Source organism: Nycticebus coucang, chromosome 8 (genome assembly GCF_027406575.1).
Source record: "Nycticebus coucang isolate mNycCou1 chromosome 8, mNycCou1.pri, whole genome shotgun sequence".
Classification (NCBI taxonomy): Eukaryota; Metazoa; Chordata; class Mammalia; order Primates; family Lorisidae; genus Nycticebus; species Nycticebus coucang.
This window is the reverse complement of record NC_069787.1, coordinates 113,707,338-113,731,085: the sequence shown is the minus strand read 5'-3', so window position 1 is coordinate 113,731,085 and position 23,748 is coordinate 113,707,338. Positions and strand designations below refer to the sequence as shown.

Sequence of the window (23,748 nt, the reverse complement as noted above, 5' to 3'; positions counted from 1 at the left end):
AAAAAAAAAAGAAAGGGAAAATTTAACAGGAATGTATAGGACAATATAGTTGCTCATTTGAATGATACATTACTGATTTTAATTACTCTCACTTTTCAAAGAGTATGAATTATATTATTTTATTTTCTGAAGGTAGTAACTGACTCAATTACAATTTTTTTTTTTTTTGAGACGGAATCTCAAGCTATCGCCCTGGGTAAAGGAGTGCCATGGCGTCATAGCTCACAGCAACCTCAAACTCTTGGGCTTAAGCAATTCTCTTGCCTCAGCTTCCCAACTAGCTGGGACTACAGGCACCCGCCACAATGCCTGGCTATTTTTTGGTTGTAGTTGTCATTGTTGCTTTGCAGGCCCAGGCTGGATTCGAACCAGCCAGCTCTGGTGTATGTGACTGGCGCCCTAGCCACTTAAGCTACAGGTGCTGAGGGGATTACAATTGTTTTAATTAAAAGAATATTGCATCCCTGTATTGAGATACTCCACTAGAGGACACTTCCTCTCACAGCAGAGTCGACATCACTGTATCTCAGTATGCTCCACAATGCTGTGCACATAGCAAAAAGTTAATAAGTATTTATTAAATTAATACAAAAAAGAAGCACTGTGTGAAGAGGTCAGATAGGGTTTGGCCCCCCATAGCACAGTGGTTAGGGCATTGGCCACATACACTGGGGCTGGCATATTCAAACCTGGCTCGGGCCTGTTAAACAATAACAACTGCAACAAAAAAATAGCCTGGTGGTGTGGCAGGTGACTATAGTCCCAGCTACTTGGGAGGCTGAGGCAAGAGAATTGCTTAAGTCCAAGAGTTTGAGGTTGCTGTAAGCTGTGACGCCACGGCACTCTACCCGGGGTGACATAGTGAGATTGTCTCAAAAAAAAAAAAGTCAGGTATGAATAAGATAATAAAGAAATGCACTTTTAAAGGAAGTTTGTCAACTGTGAATAAATGGCTAATGGAATAACACAGTCCCAGTATCTGAGTTTACATTAAGGGTTAATGTAATGTTAATCCAAACCCATTACATTAAGGGTTTGGATGTGTCTTATTTAACATGGTGGTTGTAAGCCGTAAGACTGAAAAGTTTATAATATTGATATTTCTACCCCATTTGTTTTACTTTCTTTATTTATTTACTTACACATGGCCTGTCCAATTCCACAACAAATTTTAATATGGGAAGTTACAAATTCAGGGACAAGACTTATGCACAGAAATGCATGACTTAGGTGCTCGTGGTTGAATCCTTACGTGGAGTCGTATGTTAAGATACCGTTCCGCAAGCATCACCGAATGAAAGGAGGTATTTTATCACAGAAGAAAAGATCCTTTACACACCATGTCCCACCTCTAGCAGTCACTTTTATAACCAGCTATTCAGAAAATGTGCTATTAATAATCTTACATGACACACTATGATAAGAAAAGATGAATAAACAAAACCACACACGTTTACATTACTCAGATGATAGCATAATTAATATCTTGTGATGCTTACTTCTCATAAATTAACATTTAGAACTGCTCTAATTAGTTCTCCCCTGTACTAAGCAAGTCAGTAGTGGGAAGGATATGTTGAAGGCGGCACTTTTATCCACTGCTGTAAGAAATGTAAATTAGTGGAAATACGTTGGAGATGGGTTCAGTGATACCTCATCAAACTGAAGATCTTCTTACTCCACAAACCAACAATTTGATTTGTGAACATATACCTTCAAAGGACTGCTACGCATGTGCATAAGAACCATTTGGAAACCACTTAATTATCCATTAAAAGGGCAATGATAATAAAAGGTGTTCATTAGATTCTAAAAATGGAATAACATGCAAAGATTGAAAAAATGTAATTTTATGCACCATCAGGAATTTTTTAAAAATATAGTCTTAAGTGAGTAAAATATGCTTTGAATCATACCTATTTGACTTATTATTTAAATCAAAAACCAAGTAATTCTGTCTCATTCCATGTATATTTTCATATGTCTGTCTCTGTGTGTGTATATATAAGCATATAATTTTTAGAGACACATACTTTTTACAGTAAAACCAGAGGCAGGATATCCATAATGGAGCATTCCCAAAGCCATTTCAACCCAGTCCTTAGTTCTACCCCAGACCTGTAGGATGACATTTCACTCCATTCCCCATTCTACAACATACATGTATTACTATTTTTGCTTTGTTTTGTTGTATGAGACATTTCTGCCACTGTATAGATTTAAATAAATTGACAGTCACTCCATCATAATGAGAGAAACTATTTTGATGAACCCTTCAGTGATAAAGTGTAAGTCCTATACTGTCAAATGTCCTATAAATAAGTCATGGCAGAGAGAAATTGTGCAAATTATGGTGAATTTTTTTTCACTTCCTCTTGGCTAGAACTGAAGAAAAGGGGGTTGTGAGAGGCTCTTCTTTGAGGAGGGACAGGCCTGTAAAGGTAGAAATCCTGAGTAGGTGAACAAGCCCACGCCTCAGAGCAGTAGACCAGAGATGGCCCCTTCCTAGAGTGTGCTGGTGGAGAAAGGACCATTGGCCCTAGGGTTTCTGATATAAATGTTCAAGTTTCCTATCTAGTGTAGCAATCCCTCTAGGTGACCTCAAGTCTTAGGTTCCATTAGACATGCCCACCTTGTCTTGGCTCTGTTGCACGGGAACGAGTGAGGGGGCCACAAAAACTGCAGCCTGATGGCAAAGTGGAAACTTCTTGAAAAGTCAGAGCATGGCGCTGAGAGGATGGATGGTGTGACCATCTTAGGTGATAATAGTGGTCCTGGTTCTTCTCTAAAGGAAGCAGGTGTTCAAAGCACTGTGATGGCAAAATTGAATGGCAGCACATTTGCTTCAAGAAAGAAGATGAGGCCAGTTTGTGGAGAAGTGTCTCCTGAAGTCATGATATTAGGACACTTAAAACATGTGACAGATGCATTAAGAAGGGTTTGTGAACTTCTCCTTTAAAAAGTCTAAGAAACAAAAAGGAAGGAAGGGAAACGAGACTTCAGGTTGGTAAATGCTGAGTCTTTAAAAAGAAAGATAATGTTGGTACTGTTTTGAGCAACAGGGGAAGAAGGCACAGGGATGAAATAGACAGTTATTACACCTTACCAATAGCCTCACCAAGCTGGAGGGTCTGGAAAGTCTCTACTGCAGATTAAATATTGAAAGATCCCATCAGTCTGTTACACGGCCATGTCTAAATACAGCGATGGTTGGCCTTGGATAGGTCAAATATTTTTAATTCATTTAGATTTTTATTTTAATTCCAAAATCGGTATTCTATAGAATAGTCAAAATGAACTGGTCATTTATGATCACAATATAAAATATCTTGTTTAATAGTGCTAATGATTTATTTGGATTAAAGTTTTTCTAAACACACATAACAAACGTGAAGAAATTTAAGAAATATAAAAAAATGAAAAAGAAATTTAGGCAATATAATTTAAATAAAAAATTCTGGGCGGCGCCTGTGGCTCAAGGAGTAGGACGCTGGTCCCATATGCCGGAGGTGGCGGGTTCAAACCCAGCCCCGGCCAAAAACCATAAAAAAAAAAAATTCTGATCATAGTTATACATCTCTTCTGTAAAATAACAACTTACATAATAGCAGCATTTGACTCAAAAAAAAAAAACTCCTCTTTGTCAAACAAAATTTTAAACTTTTGCAATCTATAGTCTTTGAGGTTGGGTTTATAATTTTTTCCTCACAATCTAGATGTTCTAGACCACTTAAGTATTTTTTGAAGTAGACAGCATTGCTGATAATACAATATATCCTTCATGTTCAAGCTCCTTCATTTTCAACCTTTACAAATCATATTACTTATGGCAATTGACTTGGTGAGCAAAATCTCCAAGCTCACCCAGGCAGCTGTGGGCAATGGCATTTTTATTTTTTCTTTGTATTAAATGTAGTGAAATGTCACATGTAAGTTTTGATTAGCTTTGCAAGGTTATTGAGGATTTGCATTTACCAATGTATCTGGTTAATTAAATCCAATTAAAATGAAAATATTTCTTTATATTCTAGTAGAGAATATATTCTCTTCTCATTTGTTTGTTTTGGAGTAAGAGGGTAGAGAGAAATCCTGAGAGAAAAATAAGAATAATGGTGTCCAAATATTTTTAACAAGTAAAGAATTATATTTAAAACTATTAAAAACTTAGGCGGCACCTGTAGCTCAGTGGGTAGGGCGACAGCCACATACTCAGAGGCTGGCAGGTTCAAACCCAGCCTGGGCCAGCTAAAATCAACAATGACAACAAAAAAATTACACATGATAGAATGTTTCATCAAAGAATCTGGCAAGGATAATTTCTAAAAATTAGAATATTTCTGATATAGGAGTGAATGCAAAAGTGTATATTCTAGGGGGGAAAAAGGAATGAAATGCAAATAAGAATCTGAAAATGAAGGTTGTGTGCTCTGCTTTTTATGATTTTTAGATCGTTTTGTCAGCTATGAAAGTTACACGAAGGCTTCTGAGTATCAGTGTTTACCTTTGTGATGTAGCACTTCCCTCTGTTGTCCAAACTGATAAAATCCAGCACTCTAGAAACAGCCAGAACTCCCTCCCTCTGTTATTTGTAAGCTTACATGAGGTAGACAGACACCTTCTGAAGTTTAATGCATGCTCTGTTTTCTCTCCTGACTGCAACAGGAAAGCCTTGTTTGTGTTTTACCTGGCTGCCCTTGAAGAAGTGCCTCCGACATCTTCATGGCCTCTAAAGGTAAGAATAAATATAAGAACCTAATACAATTTTCCTGACAGTTTGACTGAAAATATACAGGTGTATGGGTGTTATAGTCAGTAAGACTGGTACTTTTTAAGCTGTCATTTCTCCTTTTTGAACATGGGAATTTTTAAATTTTAAATCCAAGAAACATGGTGCATTACAGCAAAAAGAAAAGAGAACACATCCACTATGTTATGGAATGTGACAGTTCAGATGTAAACAATGCTTTAGTTATCATGAACGTAAACTTAGTGAACTAATAAGAAAAGCTACAGAGCAAAATTTAAAATGAGAATGTTTAATGTCAAACACAAGGACAGGGTGATATTCCAGATTTAAAGAGATTTCAGGAAAACTTTTCACACATAATTTAGAAAGTGTTAAAGTCCTCTTGGGGAGAGGGAGTTGCTAAGGTGTTTCTTAAGTCTCTAAACATATAGGAATATAATTACTGACATATTTAAAGGATTTCTCAAAAAATAAGAGATACAGTTGCTTTTTAAGATGATAAACTACAATCTCACTAAAAATTGGTACATCTTATATAAAAATTAAGATTATATGCTTGCATTTTATTTTCAGAATAAATCATTAAACTCTAAGCTATGATGAAAAGTTTTAGCATGAAGAATTATGATTAGTATAATTGATGGAAACCTTTTAATTTAATTATAAAGAGGATAATATTGTTCCTCAATTTATAATATTTTAAATTAAATTAATGTTCCATTCAAAAAAATGTGTGTGCTTACTTACACCCTTTATCAAAACACACCTTGGGGCACCACTGACTATGAAACAAATGAAGAAGTCTTTTCATTTTTCATCAACATTTGACAGAAACTAGTTATCTGAAAATCACTAAGAAAGTTCAACTTGTAAAATATACACATGAACCAGCAAAATCCATGAAATTTTAGTATATGTATACTTCACTTTTTATATCCAAAGACAAATAAACAAAAATCCTTGACAAATATTTTCTTTCATGTAAGACTGATTCTTACACTCAGTCCAGAATACTTCATCACTATATATAACAAGAGTTAACAGCAATGCTGAAGCCTGTAAGGTAAAGAGTTGGAGAGTGTGTAAAATATTTATAAGGTAGTTATACATTTTTAAAAGAGTAGATAGAAATTCAAAGCCAGATAGAAATTCAAAGGCGTTTCTTCTTCATCTGGTGGTCTGAGTCTTTGAAGAAACTTCTGACTAGAAAGCATTATGATCAAAATATGATTAATCTACAAAAAAAGTAGTGCTGTTCACTGATGATTAAGGACTTAAGACTAAACTTCGAGGCAAAACTTCAGATGGAAAACTGACACTCCTTCTGTAACTTCCTCAAGATGTTTTATTAACACATGGAGTGGATAAAACATCTATCAGAGACTCTATGCTACTTAAGACCATCTGAAGAACAATGTAGCTTTCTTTGGAATTAGAAATCTTGTTTGAGAGGGCAAGTCAGGTTATCATCATCTTTTACATAAAACATTTTTGTGGACAGTTTTCTTCAAACATGGGTAAAGACATTTTTTATAACCTTGTTTTTTTCTGGCCCATGAAACCGTATTGGCAATTAGCATTTGCCCAGAGAATACAAACTAATTAGACTTTTCACACATTTCTAAGCCAATCAATCAGCACTGCTAAACTAAAGCAGGGTCTAAATACTGGATGCCATTGGAACTGAAGACAGAATTGTGCAATATGGAGCCCCCTGTTTCATTGTAAACAATTTAAGAACAGGCTGGTCTGAAACTTTAAGTTCAAGGAAAAAAGAAGTTTTCAGGATGATCTAAACTGAACAAGAGCTATCTATAAAAGACACTAAAATCCAAGAAGAGGAAAAAAGTGATGTCAGAATAGTTATCTCTCAACAGTCTCTGACAGAGCCTCACCCATCTTCTACTTCTGAGTTAAGACTTTAGACCTGGTACCCTCTGAGCTCCAAGTGCATTAATACCTCTGGTCCTGCTGGTCCTTCGGACCTAAAGATCTTGGTTAGGAAGGTATAAATACTTACCAGACACTCAATAAGCCACTGTATTTTGTTAGAACAAACACAGTTTACAAAGTGAAATTGTGGTAATTTGTCAGTCTTTTTAACAATAAAGTTGACAGTGAGAGAATCTAGTAAGTTTCTACCCCCAATTGTTAGGTATTTTTTATTATTAATTGAGGGACAACACATGTACAATAAAGTAGATAAAGAGCAAAAAACGTAGGCACTATAATTTTTAAAATAAAAATTTTTATTTATTTATTTTTATTTTTGTTTTTTGAGACAGTGTCTCAAGCTGTCACACTGGGTAGAGTGCCATGGTAGCACAGCTCACAATAACTTCAGACCACTGGGCTTAAGCGATTCTCTTGCCTCAGCCTCCCAAGTAGCTGGGACTACAGGCAGCTGCCACAATGTCTGGCTATTTTGTTGTTGTTGTTGTTGTTGTTGCAGTTGTCATTGTCACTTTAGCAGGCCCAGGCCAGGTTCGAACCTTGGTGTATGTGGCTGGCACCCTACCCACTGAGCTATGGGTGCTGCCCTTATTATTTTTTTTTTAAATAAAAATTACATTACACTAATGTAACCACTACCATAGACATTTGATTCCATTAAGTTCCCTTTCTGGCCAGTAAACCATGCATCTTCATTCCTAAATTGAACCACTATTCTGAATTTTATCATTGCAGACTGGTTTTCCCCAGATTATAATTTTAACTCTATGTTTTTCTGAAAGCTAATGACAAAAGTATTTGAAACTAGTGCTGAAAAAAGTATGTTTCTTGCCTTTCAATATATTCTAGTTGTTACTGCTGTGTTGGCCATGAGCTCCTCTCCTGAATCTAATATGGTGTTACACAGTCTTCTGGGTTCACTGCTTGGGATCCTATTCAGGGACTCTTCTCAAAGCAAGGGGAGTTCTCAGCCTATTCCTTTGTGTCTGCCCCAGACCTAAGAAAAGAAAAGTCCAGGAATGGAGTTCTAGTAGAAAAGCAAACTGCTATAGTATCAGTATGGAGTTCTATTTTAGTGGAGCCATATACTAACGCTTTCCATTTATTTCATGAAAAAAGGAGTGAATGAATTAAGAATATGCTTGATTTTTCTTAATGACAAGGAATTTACTGTCTTCAAAAAAATCCATTTCATTATTTTAGATTTAGCTTTTAGAGATTTAAAGTTACAGAAAAATATCCCTCACATCCACATGTAAACTTTCATAGATTGCATTGTCATTGCTAAACTGAGACCATTCTAATCTAGTGTTAATGACGTAGATGCCACTTCAGTTTGAGCATATGTATAAATGAGAGCCCTTATTCAAATCTTTGTCCAAGTGTTATAAATTTCCTCCTTGTATGAATCCAGAACCATTTTCACTGTCCTTCCTATCAATATACCTTTGAGATGATCTGAATTACTGGTCTTCAGTCCTTCTCATGTTTGAAAGTACATGCTATAAACCTTGCTCCACACCTGCACTTAACCTAAAACAGCATCACGTTTTAAATAAAATAACTAACTGGGTCCAGGCAGTGTTTCATGCCTGTAATCCAAGCACTCTGGGGACCAAAGTGGGTGGGCTGCCTGAGCTCCCGAGTTCAAGACTAACCTAAGCCAAAGCTAGACCTCACCTCTAAAAATAGCCAGGTGTGTGGCAGATGCCTGTAGTCCCAGCTACCCAGGAGGCTGAGGCAAAAGGATGACTTGAGACCAAGAGTTGGAGATTGCCATAGCACCATAGCACTCTACCTACAGTGACAAAGTGAGCCCTTCTCAAAAAATAAAGAAATAAAATAAAATAACTAAATGCACTTGTGAAAACTCTATTACTTTGCTGATTACTAAAGACGAGAAGTAAAAACACTGGTATTCTTAGAAAAAGAAAAAAGAATCTCTCGGAAGTAAATACCTATATGATGGTCATGTGAAAAGAAAAAGAAAAAATAATAGCAGAAAGGCTATCAATTATATTTTTAAACACAAAAGACTTTTGCATGTACTGTTTGTTAGGGCTTACACATAATATCACACAGAATAATGCAAAGTAAATAGCAAACCTCCAAATGTCTACCTGAGAAGTTATTTAAATAATAACAAATTTACCTGGAAATAGTATAGAACACAGATGATATATAAAAAAAAAAATCAAAGTCAAACTTCATAGGATTCTTTTATTATTTTATCTTTTCTAATGTTGAGTGAGCTACGATGAAGGGATTCTATTCTTTCAAAATGTTATTGGGTGGGCTGAGCTCCTGTATCACAGTGGTTATGGCACCAGCTACATACACCAAAGTTGGTTGGTTAGAACCCAGCCCGGGCCAGCTAACCAACAATGACAAGTGCAACAAAAAAATAGCCAGGTGTTGTGGCGAGCACCGCTAGTCCCAGCTACTTGGGAGGCTGAGGCAAGAGAATCACTTAAGCCTAAGAGTTTGAGGTTGCTGTGAGCTATAGCGCCACAGCACTCTACTGAGGGCAACGTAGTAAGACTGTCTCAAAAAAAAAAAAAAAACTGGCTGTTTTTATTAAAAAACACTTGGAGGCTCAGCACCTGTAGTGCAGTGGTTATGGCACTGACCACACACACCAGGGCTGGCAGGTTCGAACCTAGCCAGGGCCTGCTAAAACAATAGTGACAACTACAACAACAACAACAAAAAGATACCCAGGCGTTGTAGTAGGTGCCTGTAGTCCCAGCTACTAGGGAGGCTGAGGCAAGAGAATCACTTAAGCCCAAGAGACTGAGGTTGCTGTGAGTTGTGATGCCACAGCACTCTACCCAGGGTGATGTAGTAAGACTCTGTCTCAAAATAAATAAATAAATAAATAAATAAAATAAAGTAAAATAAAAATTTTAAAAACCTGGAGATCAAATAGTATACTGCCTTTAAGAAACTTACAAATTAGCTATGAATATTTTTATAGTATGTGGGATTAAACAATTTGTTGTCAAAGTATATCCTCAGACCAGCAGGGTTAGTTTCATCTGGGAACTATATTAGAAGTGTGAATTTTCTAGCCCTATCTCCCTCCTCAATTCCCGAATAAAAAATTCTGGAGTAAAACTTAGTAATCCATGTTTTAATAAATTCTCTAGGTCAGGGGCCCTCAAACTGCAGCCCATAGGCCACATGAGGCAGTGTGATTGTATTTGTTCCTGTTTTGTTTTTTTACTTCAAAATAAGATATGTGCAATGTGCATAGGGATTTGTTCATAGTTTTTTTTTTAAACTATAGTCCGGCCCTCCAACGGTCTGAGGGACAGTGAACTGGCCCCCTGTTTAAAAAGTTTGAGGACCCGGGCGGCGCCTGTGGCTCAGTCGGTAAGGCGCCGGCCCCATATACCGAGGGTGGCGGGTTCAAACCCGGCCCCGGCCAAACTGCAACCAAAAAATAGCCGGGCGTTGTGGCGAGCGCCTGTAGTCCCAGCTACTTGGGAGGCTGAGGCAAGAGAATCGCTTAAGCCCAGGAGTTGGAGGTTGCTGTGAGCTGTGTGAGGCCACGGCACTCTACCGAGGGCCATAAAGTGAGACTCTGTCTCTACAAAAAAAAAAAAAAAAAGTTTGAGGACCCCTGCATGATTCTGATAAGGCTAAAGTATAAAAACCACTGTATTAACCTGAGCCATAACCGTATGTTTGATAAAACGAGACAAAATATCCTCAGAAGTCATGAGGTGTCCCCAAATATTTGGGAAGGGGAGACTATGCCTTGAAAGGCAGTCATCACTGTGATTAAAACCTAAATCTAAGCTTAACCTCTTATGAACAGAGAGCATCTAGTCACTTTTGCCATTTATTTTTCTTTTGTGTTTATAATTAATGACTTTAAACAAATGTTACTTGTCTAAACACATTTACGTATATTTATTTATTTATTTGGTTAAATTATTCAAACTTTTATGACAGCTACTACCAGTAGTCTTTTGATTTATCTTTTTCTGACTCAGGGATCAAGTGGTAGTAGGAGTGAGTAGTAAAAATGAAGGAAAGGGCATGAAAATGAAAGGTCATGGGAGAGAATCTATCCTCTGAATTAAGTAACAAATATTTTAGGAAGGGCAGTGAAGTAGCCTAAATTTAAATATACATTGGGATTTTTATTCTCTTGCAGATCTCCAGAGCCAAAAAAGTAGGATTCTGCCTGGTTTTCTTCCTGGAGTTCCAGACTCAGACCAAAGCTTTCGAGCCTCACCTTCCAATGCAGAAAACCAAGTATGGCAGCCGGGTCTCTCTCCACCAAGTTCCCTGCCAACAGTCAGTCTCCCTCCTGGTCTAGAATATTTAAGCCAGGTGTTTTTTATCTTTCTATTCCTACAAATATTTTCTCCTTAAAATTAATACAAACTTGGTTTCTTGCTTTTCAACCAAAACTGTAAGGCCTTAGTCATCGACTGAAGTGAGAAAGGCATTATAAATCATAAAATTATAAAATGATGGTGTCATTTATTTCTATTATTTAGGAGACATCACTTTCCTTTATTACTATTTCGTTTTCCTATGTACTTGACAGAGTGACAAGAATAAATATTTTTGATAAGTTTAGCACATTTATCCACCTTCTGTTCATTGCTCAAGGTGTGAGAAAATTTATCCATGAGGAATTGTCTAGTATGTCTAGTCACCTACAGCTATTTAATTAAAAAATATTTATTGAGTATCTGCTATACTCAAGGCATATAAAAAGTAGAAAGCCTTGCCTATCTCATCCAAACATTCTGCACCCTAATGGGGAAGACAAAAAATGTTAATAAAATGTGGAAGGATGTGTACAAGCATCAGCTAAACCCACATTTGTAATTTGTGCAGGTACATATAGAAGAGAAAGGTTGTTAAGGCTCAAAGTGCTTGGGAATGACTTCTGCAATAAGCTGAGAGATGAACATCTTCAACTGCATCTTTAAAGGAAGACAGAAATCAAGTGAACGTTATTGTCTTCTGATCCTGCTGCATCTCCAGATCAATTTGCTTGAAAGATGATATTACAATGAGACATAGTCACTCTTCTAGTCATTGTAGGGTATACAGGGATTAACACTCTATAACAAATCAATCAAAAATATCAACCTCTGAACTATCGGGCTATTCACAAATAGCTATTCACATATGCATGCTATTGCTGCTTTTGTATTTTATCCTACAAATGATTAGAAATACATTTACACTAATATTGAGATGTCAGCACATCTGCTGCAATTTTCAGCTTGTTTGGCATCCTTTCAATCTATAAAGTCTATCTCCTTTATCAAAATCAAATCTCTGTGTTAATTCCCTTAAGGTACAAGAGATTTCTATTATGCCTGATAGGGTTTAAGCTGCATGCAGCATATGTTCCTGGGAAAATGTTTGTAATTGCAGATGCCTTCTCCAGAAACCCACTGGCAGACAAATGTACTTTGGAGACTAGAGAGCTCTGGGAGATATGTAAAAGAGCTGGAAAAGCGAACCTACCATCTTCCATCTGCAGAGCGGATCAGCTGTAATAGCTGACTAGAGTTGATTAACTGCTGCAAGCTGTTTGGGAATGTTGTCAGAGAAGGTTTTGCCAAGTCTAAAAGTGATATACCAGTGCCAGAGGGCTGGGGTTTGACGATCACATATGGTCGTCACATATTCTTCTTCCATCCCTGAGTGATGACACACCCGGAGCCAGATGCTTGACACGAATACAATTTTTTGTTTTTTTACATTCGATAGAGATATGAACAGCTTGGTGTACATTCTAAAATGGAGAAAATTTTCCAAAATTACTCTTTGCTAATCTTTCTCAGAAAACATAAATATGCCACCAATTGTTGAATATTTTATAGCTTAAAGGGAAAGATAATTTAACTCACTTTACACTAAAAGAACAATTATTTATTTGAAAGCAATGAACCCATAAAAGGATGCCCGAACATTCAATGGTGTTTTACGATGAGTCTGAGATACAATGTAAAATGAATTTTCATGAGTTAACTTTTATCTAAAAGTCTTAAGATTAAATAAAAATCATGGAACCTTTGGATATAGTACGTTTGTCAATAAACAGAAAAACATTCAATAAAAATCCTTCTAAACTAAAAAAATCCTTCTAAATTAAAAAAAATTAAATCATTTATATTCAAAAAAAAAATCATTTATTCTCTATTAATTAAGTCCATGCAATGACTACTGAGAATCTTGTTTCCATGAAGAATTTGAAAGTAAATGTATAGACAGGTGTATGTTTGGCTATATGTCGTATATACATATATATATGTGTACAATGTAGATTAAATCTAAGAATAAAATTAGTACATATTCACAATAGGCAGTGACATTTTACCCAATAGTGTCAAAGAATAATTATTATAATTTAGTCACATGTGAGTAACAATAGTGAAAACATATAAAGATCCAATTTACTTTAAAATACTATGGGATGGCTGGGTGCCCGTAGCTCGGTGGCTAGGACACCAGCCATATACATCAGAGCTGGTGGGTTCGAATCCAGCCCAGGCCTGCCAAAAAACAATGACAATTGCAACAAAAACAATAGCTAGGCATTGTGGTGGGCACCTGTAGTCCCAGCTACTTGGGAGGCTGAGGCAAGAGAATCGGTTATGCTTAAGAGTTTGAGGTTCCTGTGAGCTGCTATGCCACCGCACTCTACCCAGGGCGACAGCTTGAGACTCTGTCTCAAAAAAAAAAAAAATACATACAGCATGTCCATAAAGTTCATGTGCAAATTAAATTTAAATTGCACACGAACATTATGGCCACCCTGTATATTAACTAGAATCACTGATGCCTATAAATCTGATAAAAGATAATTCCTAAGCTGTACATCCAAGATTGCTATTGTATTTTCACTTCTCCTACTTTCATACACAAAGAGAGCTTTACTTACCCTGACATCTGAATATATAATTCAATCTGATTAAAGTTTGCAACAACTGGCTTGGCACCCATAGCACAGTGGTTACAGCACCAGCCACATACACCAAGGGTGGTGGGTTCAAACCCTGCCCAGGCCAGCTAAACAACAATGACAACTGCAACGAAAAAACAGCTAGGCATTGTTCTGGGCATCTATAGTCCCAGCAACTTGGGAGGCTGAGGTAAGAGAATTGCTCAAGCCCAAGAGTTTGAGGTCGTTGTGAGCTGTGACTCTACGGCCAGCATCCTACTGAGGGTGACGTAGTACGATTTTGTCTATTAAAAAAAAGAAAAGTTTACAACAACTCCTGGTCCATCAATCAACAGAAAAGGATGGAAAATGCCCATTTGGACCATAGTTTATAAGTGGCTTAGAGCTACTCAAAGGAAACTACAAGAACAATAAAAAATAAGACTTTCAAGTCCAGGTTTGCCCTGAGAGATCAAATCAAATGTTATTACAGAGGATAAAGGCAATATAAGAGTATAGAAAACAGGGAAGAAGGCACTGGAGTTCCATATTGTCACAAGACTGGTTTCATTTAGTTCCAAAGTTTATTTAAGTGATGACAGTAAATTACCAGAATAGAAATCATGTCAGTGGTGGTGCCTGTAGCTCAAGTGGCTAAGGCGCCAGCCACATACACCAGAGCTGGCGGGTTCGAATCCGGCCTGGACTGGCCAAACAATGACAACTACAACCAAAAAAAATAGTCAGGCGTTATGGCAGGCGCCTATAGTCCTAGCTACTCAGGAGGCTGAGGCAAGAGAACCACTTAAGCCCAGGAGTTTGAGGTTGCTGTGAGCTGTGACACAAAGGCACTCTACCCAAGGTGATAGCTTGAGGCTCTGTCTCAAAAAAAAAAAAAAAAAAAGAAAAGAAAAGAAAAAGAAATTATGTCAGAATTTGTGGCCATTTACAAGGTCTGTGATTTTGGGTAAATTACTTAAGCTCTCTAGAATTGTTTCTTCACATTTAAAATTAATGATATCTCACTCTCTTCTCTGGGTTTTGGTGAGGATTCAATAATATATCAATACTATGTCAAAATGTCCAGCACCCAATGACTACATCATGGTAGTTACTCACCTGCTATTACTGAGTCTACTCAGTAAAGGTCTACTTCCTTTTTCTGAGTGGATGTCAATTGATAGTTTGTAAAGTTGAGGACTCATGCTTGATCTATGACATAAATACTCAAAGTCCCTAAACTCAGACTTGGCCTTGGCCCTAGAGATCTTCATCTCTAAGTCACATCTGCGTAGATCCACTGCTAAATAATCATGAACATCCTGCTTGAGGATACATCCTTCTGTCTCCACACCCTCCATTTTTTTCAGAAGAGACCAAAACTAATGAAATACGCTATAAAACATTCTTTCTTATTTAAAAAAAATCTTTTGTCATAACTGTTAACATAGGTTTTAGATACTATCTCATATCATAACTTATTTTTGGAAAAATATTTTTATGAATATTAAAAAAAGAGACTACATGTACCTTTTTTATCAATAATAATATTTAAATAAAGAAAATGATTAATTTTTTTCTCCACCTCAGAATTATACAAGGAGAATGAAGGAAATAAGGTAGTTTCAAATTTTCTGGGATTGTGGTATCCAATCAATACCAAATTTTAGGAAGGAGTGGCTCAGTTTAACAGTTACTAGTGAGTTTATTAATATGGAGGGAAAATTAAGTGAAGAACATTTTAAGGTGAAATTTAAAATTAAGCATTAGAAAATACAGTCAGCAGTATATTCCATATTTATGATTTTGCTTTAGTGAATTTTCAGGTACTAAATTTGAAATTTAATATACACACAAATAAACTGCATTCAAAGAACTAGTCCTTTATGTTTCCTTCTAAACAGTAAGTTGGATTGTAGACTTTCTAAGATAGTCACTTCTGAACATCGGTGGATAGATACTTCATCTGTGTAAATTAACTTTATTCTCAATTGCAAAAGGCAAATTTCATGTCACATATGTAGTGTGATATCTTTTATTCTGCTTGGATTGGTATTTTGTTGACATCAATGGGATTTCTGCATCTTTTTTTGTCCAAAGGAAAATATGAATGAGAAAAATGTATAGAATAATCTTTCAGCCTTAGCAAAGACATTTCGTTACTGAGCGGAATGTGTTGCAGCCAGTCAGGGTGACAGGAGAGTTAAGCGAGGGTGAGGAGAGGCCAGGAATTCACATCTTTACTGTGTTGTTTCATTAAAAATAAGTAGATTGGAAGTTTTAAAACATCTTGAGCATTATTATTCAGAGATTGTTTTAAAAATCTTCTCAAACTATTGTTTCCAAGACTTACTTTCTATAACCACAGAAAAAGCACAGTATTCAGCACTGTTCCTATTCTTATCTTGGGCATTTGTCTTGGAATTTTCAGAGTTCTTAAAAATTTTGACTTCATCCAAGTCACTCTGTTTCTCTCTTTTTTTTTTTGCATTATAAAACATGAGGTGTTTTCAACTGTTTTCCTAATAAAAAAACATGAAAATAATCTAATTTCATGTAGAATAGTAAATAGGTTAATAATAATAACCCCAACGATTTTCAAAGTTTGTGACATAATATTTTGTATCTCCTTTATATCATCCTTTAACAGTTAGACCTGATAATTATACACCAGCAGGTGGAGCTGCTTGGAAGTAAGTATGGCATATTCTTCACTTGTTAAAACTGTTGAAAATATTTTCATTTTCAGAAGTTTCTTTACATCAAAATATGTTAAAAACAATAAAATAAAATATGTAGAATAGAAATAGATCAAAAAGAGAACTAGGTCTAGTTTTTTAAATAAAAGCTAGGAGTAAAGTTATTAATCTGATGAGATAAAACTAAAAGCATAAAACTCTCAGTCAGTGATACTGCCATTAAAATTCTAATATTATATTTAATCTTGAGATGATAAAAGCCATTTGATCATTTCCACGAATGTTAATCATTCAAATTTCTTTATACTTTCAAAAATGTAAGTCAAGTTTGAGACAACAAAAATCCATCAAACCAAAAAGCCACTGTTTTATCACTTTATCAGTGATTCACTGTATAGGCAAATTATTTAACAATACACAAATTTACAGGAATGACTAAGCGGCTTCAAATTACTTGAGTATTTTATGTTTATAATATTCCATATTATTCCTAAAATATGCCAATGTTTTTGACATATTTTTGAGATATAGATTTTAGACAAAAACAATATTTTTGACATATTTTTGAGATACAGTCTTTATACAAAAACAATACTATCACTGTAAATTGTTCTACTAATTTACGTATCAATGATAGATTTATTATTTGAGTAATAGATTCTTCTCAGCATTGGATCTTTAGTTGAAAAATTATACTACATGTTTTCAAGCAGGTCATATATCTGGAATCAGATATATTAATAAATTAATATAATTTATTAATTATATAGCTTTGTCTCAGCATTTACTTTGATTTCCACGGCTATGTTTTTAAATTTTAAAGCATGGAAATAGATTTGTGTGAAGGTATCGTGGGTTTAATAATTAATTAGCTACTCTGTCTTAATAACACTCCCCCTTCACTTATTTAAAGGTTATGGTACTAAGAAAAACATTATTTTATGACATTTCTTCCTGCTCCTTTAGTGATACTTGGCACTGAGACCTCTAATAAATATGAGATTAAAAACAGCCTGGGACAAAGAATTTACTTTGCAGTGGAGGAAAGCATCTGCTTCAACCGTACTTTCTGTTCCACACTGCGATCTTGCACCCTGAGGATCACGGATAACTCAGGTCGAGAGGTGATTACCGTAAACAGGCCCTTGAGGTGTAACAGCTGCTGGTTCCCTTGCTACCTACAAGAGGTTAGTCACTGGCTTTGAAAGTCTTTTTTTTTTTTTTTTTAATAATAGCAATTATTTCTTTAAATGAAATTCATCTGGAGCTATGAGGTAATTAACCTTTCAATTGTTTGAATCAGTATGTTTCTCCGTTAGAATCAGGATAGTTTGAGAATTTCAGGTTTCACTAAATTTTTTTCTTTCCGACTAAAATCTATAGTGGTTTCCATGATGTTATTTGGTGATGATAACTCATGTATCATGAAAATGAGACATGTCCTCCTAAATCTCAAAATTAGCCCGGTACTTGTAATGTCCCCTACTGGGCAAAAGGACCCTTTGTCCTCTTGAACAGTAGCAAAGTTCAGGAGGTGCCAAGTGATACTAAATCCTGTAAGGAGTTCCCTTGTGTAGGTATTATTATTTAAGACAGAGTCTCACATTGTGTTTACCATTTATGGCAAGCTCCAAGGTTTGACAAAAATAACATTACTGTGCTAGAAAGAATAATGCAATTATTTTATTTTAATATACAATAGATTATTATTATTATTGTTTAATAGACCTGTAATAACTTCCATGACATAATGCAGTTAAATTGACACAGAACATTTAGTTCTTTTACTGACATTGATATTATGATATCTGTATGAATTAGAAAAAGTAGGTTTTCCTCTTCACATTTTGCAGTCAAGGAAATAAAGTGGAGATGAGTTGCCCATGATTGTGCATTCAGGAAATATCATACATGGAGTTGATCCGGGTATCCTAATCCAAACATAAGCTTCTCCGTTGAGTACTTGTGTATAAGCACTATCCTTAGAACAATGGACAAGTGTTAATATAAAAGGTGGTTATTTAAAGACTTTTTTTTCATTGTTAGGGATTCATTGAAAGTATAAAGAATTAGGTGACACTGATTGCAGTTGTTAAGTAAAGTCCCTCTTGTAATTGTGTCCTGCCCCCAAGAGTTGTGCCATACACTGTGAACTCCCATCCCCTCCATTCCCTTTCCTTGATCCCTCAGTCCTCTGCCCTCCTTGTATTAGCTCATCTACTGCCTTTATATTAGAATTGAGTACATTGGATTCTTGCTTCTCCATTCTTGTGATGCTTTACTAAGAAGAATGTGTTCCACCTCCATCCAGGTTAATATAAACCTTTTTAGTGGCTGAATATTATTCCATGGTATACATATACCACAGTTTATTAGTCTATTCTTGGGTTGGTGGGCATTAGGTTGTTTCCACATTTTGGTGATTGTAAAATGAGTTGCAATAGTCGAGTACAAATGTCTTTATGATAAAAGGAATTTCAGGGTCAATGCCTAGTAATAGGATTGCAGGATCAAATGGGATGTCTAATTTGAGTTTTTTCAGGATTCTCCATACTTCCTTCCAAAAACATAGTATTATTTTGCAGTCCCACCAGCAGTATAAAAGTGTTCCCCTCTCTCCACATCCACACCAGCATCTGCAGCTTTGAGACTTTGTGATGTGGGCTATTCTCACTGGGTACAGGTGATATCTCAGGGTGTTTTTGATTTGCATTTCTCCGAGGATCAGGGATGATGAGCATTTTTTCAAATGTTTGTTAGCCATTTGTCTGTCTTTGTCAAAGAAAGTTCTGTTCATATATCCTGCCCAGAGGTACACAGGATTGTTTACTCTTTTCATGTTGATTAATTTGAGTTCTCTGTAGATTCTAGTTATCAACCCTTTGTCAGCTTGATACCCTGCAAATATCTTTTCCCATTCTGAAAGTTGTCTTTTTGTTTTACTTGTGTGACCTTAGCTATGCACCAGCTTTTCAGCTTTAAGTTGCTTTATTTGTTAAGTTTTGTTGTGATGACCACTGAAGTCTTCATCATAAAATCTTTCCCAGTCCAACATCATCAAGAGTTTTCCCCACACTTTCTTCTACGATTTTTATCATTTTGTGTCTTAGATTTAAGTGTCTTTTCCAGCTTGAGTCAATTTTTATAAGGAGTGAAAGGTGTGGGTTCAGTTTCAGTCTTTTGCATGTGGTTATCAAGTTCTCCCATCACCATTTATTGAATAGGAATTATTTTCCCTACTGTATGTTTTGTTAGGTTTATCAAAGATCAGATGGCAAGTAGACACCGGTTTCATCTCTTGGTTTTCTATTCTGTTCCATCTGTCTATGTCTATATTTTTGTGCCAAAATATAGACATGCTGTTTGGATTACTGTGGACTTATAATATAGCCTGAAGTCTGGTAGGGTGGTACCTCCAACTTTGTTTTTATTACTAAGTATAGCCTTGGCTATACAGGGTTTTTCTGGTTCCATACAAAATGAAGTACTATTTTTTCCAATTTTTCAAAATAGGACATTGGTATCTTAATGGAGATTACATCAAATCTGTAGATTGCTTTGGGTAGAAGAGACACTTTATTTATTTATTTGTTTGTTTGTTTGTTTATTTATTGAGACAGAGTCTCACTATGTCACCCTCCATAGAGTGTCATGGCATTACAGCTCACAGCAACCTCCAACTCTTGGGCTTAAGTGATTCTCTTGCCTGGGCCTCCCAAGTATCTAGAACTACAGGTGTCCACCACAATGCCTGGCTATTTTTTTGTTGTAGCTGTCATTGTTGTTTAACAGGCCCAGGCTAGGCTCAAACCTGCCAGCTGTGGTGTATGTTTCTGGTGCCCTAGCCTCTTAAGCTACAGGTGGCAAGCTGACATTTTAATGTTGCTTCTTCCCAGCCATGAATGTGGTATGTTTTTCCATTTGTTAGTGTCTTCTGCAATTGGTATTCTAAGGATTTCATAATTTTCTTTGAAAAAATCTTTCACCTGTTTTGTTAGGTATATTCCTGAGTATTTCCTTTTCTTTGAAGCTATTGTGAAGGAAATTGTGTCCTTAACTTGCTCCTCAACTTGGCTGTTATTGGCATATACAAAGGCAACTGATTTGTGGACATTGATTTTATATCCTGACACATTACTGTATTTCCTGATGACTTCCGAGAGTTTTGTGGTTGAGTCTCTGGGGTTTCTAAGTATAAAATCATATCATCAGCAAAGGGGGAGAGTTCAACCTCCTCTGCCTCCATTATATCCTTCTCTTTCCTGATTGCTTTGGCTGGAACTTCCAGAACTGTATTGAATAATAGGAGTGATAGTGGACATCCTATCTATTTCCAGTTCTAAGTGGAAAAGCTTTCAGTTTTACACCATTCAGTATGATATTAGCTGTGGGTTTGTCATAGATGGCTTCAATACCTTAATAAATATGCCACCTGTGCCAATTTTCTTAAGTGTTCTTGTTAGAAAAGGATGATGAGTTTTGTCAAATGCTTTTTCTGCATCTATTGAAAGGATCATATGGTCGTTGTTTTGCTTCTGTTGCTGTGGTGTATTACATTTATGGATTTGCTTATGTTAAACCAACCTTGCATCTCTTGGATGAAGCCTACTTGATTGTGTGTATAATTTTTTAATGAGTAGCTGCAATCTATTAGCTAATATTTTGTTGAGTATTTTTGCATCACTATTCATTAGTGAATTTGGTCTGTAGTTCTTCTTTTTAGGGGGGTCTTTTCCTGGTTTTGGAATCAAGATTGCTTGATAGACATATATAGAACAATCCATCCCAAAGTTTGTTTATGAACCAAGTTTACTTCATAAGATGTACTGGGGAAGGCTCCTTCCTTCTCAATGTTTTGGAACAGATTTTGCAGTATAGCTACAAGCTAATCTTTGAAGGTGAGATAGAATTCTGATGTGAAGCCATCTTGTCCTGGCCTTTTTTGTTATTGTTATTGTTGGGAGCTGTTTTATTGTTTCTGCAACCTCAGTACTTGATATTGGTTGTTGAAGAAATCTATTTTTTCTGGGTTAAGCCTGAGAAGACGGTGCGATTGTAGGTATTGGTCCATTTCCTCCACATTGTCAAATTTCTGGACATAAAGTTTTTGGTAGTAGTCAGAAAAAATCTCTTGTATCTCTGTAGTATCAGTTGTTATTTCTCCCTTTTTATTTCAGATTGAGATTATTAAAGATTTTGCTTTTCTTTTTCTTATCAATCTGGCCAATGATTTATCAATGTTATCTATCTTTTCAAAGAACCAACTTTTTGTTTCATCAATTTTCTGAATGATTCTTTTACTTTCAATTTCATTTATTTCTGATTTAATTTTGGTTATTTCTTTTCTTCTCCTAGGTTTGGGATTGGATTGCTCTTCCTTTTCCACGTCTTTAAGATGATTCATTATGTTATTGTACTCTTTCTGTTTTTCCCATGTAAGCATCTAATGCAATAAATTTCTCTCTTAGGACTGCTTTTGCAGTGTCCACAGGTTTTGGTAGCTTGTGTCTTCATTGTTGTTATGCTCAAGGAAGTTAATGATTTCCTTTTTTATCTCTTCTTTGAGCTATCATTCAGCATAAGGTTAATTTCCATGACTTTGTGTGAGGATGACAATTTTTATTCAAATTGAGTTTCACCTTTATTGCCTTGTGGTCTGAGAAGATACAAGGTAAAATTTCAATTCCTTTGATTTTGTTGAGGTTTGATTTGTGTCCTAGGATATGATATTTTGGAGAATGTTCCATGGGCCAATGAGAAGAAGATATATTCTTTAGCTTTGGGATGGATTGTTCTACATGTGTCTATCAAGCACAGTTGTCCTAGGGTCACATTTAAGTTCCTTGACTTTTTGTTTAATTTCTGTTTAGAGGATCTGCATAGCTCTATAAGAGGAATGTTAAAGTCCCCTGCCATTATGATGTTATGAGATATCATATTGCTCAGACTAATTAAGATTCTGTTTCAAGAATCTGGAAGCATTTAAGTTCAGTGCACAAATATTTAGAATTGAAATGTCTTCTTGTACTTTACTCTTGACCAATATGAAGTGCCCATCTTTGTCTTTTTTGAATTTCATCGCTTTAAATCCCCTTGTATCTAAAAATAAGATTGCAACCTCTCTTTTCTTCTGATTTCCATTTGCCTGAAAATTGTCTTCCATCCCTTTACCCTGAGTTTTAGTTTGTCTTTCAAGGCTAGGTGTGTTTCCTGTAGACAGTAAATGGATGACTTGTGCTTTCTTTATCCAATCAGCCAGCCTATGCCTCTTCAGTGGAGAAGTCAAGCCGTTAACATTTATTGAGATAATTGATAAGTGTGCTGAATATAATATTCATCTTACATTGTGGAAGCTAAGTATTGTCCTTTAGTTTGTGGATGTTTACTTTCCTGGTAGTCCATTATGATGGTCAGTGTGTAGAAGAGATCTAAGTATTTGATATAGAGCTGGTCTTATTGTGGCAAACTTCCTCAATGTTTGCATATCAGTAAAAGATTTTATTTCTCTATCAATTTTAAAGCTTAACTTAGCAGGATATAAAATTCTGGGCTGAAAATTGTTTTTGTTTAAGTAGATTAAAGGTAGGTGGTCATTGTCTTCTGGCTTGAAAAGTTTTATTTGAGAAGTCCACAGTAACCCTGATGGATTTTTCCTTGTAGGTCAATTGACACTTACTCCTGGCAACTTGCAGAATCTTCTTTTTTGCCTTAACTTTGGGCAGGATCATCACAATGTGTCTTGGAGAAGTTCTATTTCGGCCGTGATGGCCTGGGGCCTAGATATCCCTCTGAAAAGAGTGTGTCAGAATCTTTGACAATGTTTGGGAAATTTTCATTTACAAAATTTTTAGGGCTTCCATTCCTCTAGGGCATTCTTCTTCCCCTTTTGGGATATCTATAACTTGTATGTTTGAATACTTCATGAAGTCCCATAATTCTGTCATCAAACATTCTCCTTTCTCTCTCTTTTTTTCTGTCTCTTTAACTGCCTGAGTTAGCTCAAGAGCTTTATCCTCTACCTTTGAGATTCTTTCTTCTGCATGGTCTAATTTGTTATTGATACATTCTACTGTATCTTTAAGTTCCCTGATGGACTGCTTCAATTCCTTATGCTCCGCTATATCCTTTCTATATTCTTCATATCTTTCATCTCTTATTTGATTCTGGTTTTGGATTTACCTTTGGTTATTTTCCACTTTCTCAGCAATTTCCTTCATTGTTTTTACCACCCATATTTTAAATCCCCCTTCTGTCATTTCTAACATTTCTGTATAGGTGGAATCCTCTGTAGGAGCTACTTCATGATCCCTTGGGTGGGGGTGGGGGTGCTCTGGCCTGGTTTTTCATGTGGCTAGGATTTTTCTGCTGTTTCTTCTTCATGAGTGTTTTCTTTTCTTGTCTGTTGCCTTACCCTACTTATTCCTTTC

General features: G+C 35.9%; 1 protein-coding gene across 1 annotated transcript in view; it reads left to right on the top strand.

Moving 5' to 3' along the window:
* The first annotated feature begins 2,689 nt into the window (after positions 1 to 2,689).
* Positions 2,690 to 23,748, top strand: part of PLSCR5 (phospholipid scramblase family member 5) — a 28,662-nt gene continuing 7,603 nt past the window's right edge. The window contains exons 1-6 of the mRNA XM_053598850.1: positions 2,690 to 2,938; positions 4,448 to 4,732; positions 7,483 to 7,519; positions 10,866 to 11,044; positions 16,273 to 16,315; positions 17,288 to 17,508. Coding sequence (XP_053454825.1) covers positions 2,690 to 2,938; positions 4,448 to 4,732; positions 7,483 to 7,519; positions 10,866 to 11,044; positions 16,273 to 16,315; positions 17,288 to 17,508 — 1,014 coding nt within the window. The remainder of the gene's footprint in view (positions 2,939 to 4,447; positions 4,733 to 7,482; positions 7,520 to 10,865; positions 11,045 to 16,272; positions 16,316 to 17,287; positions 17,509 to 23,748) is intronic.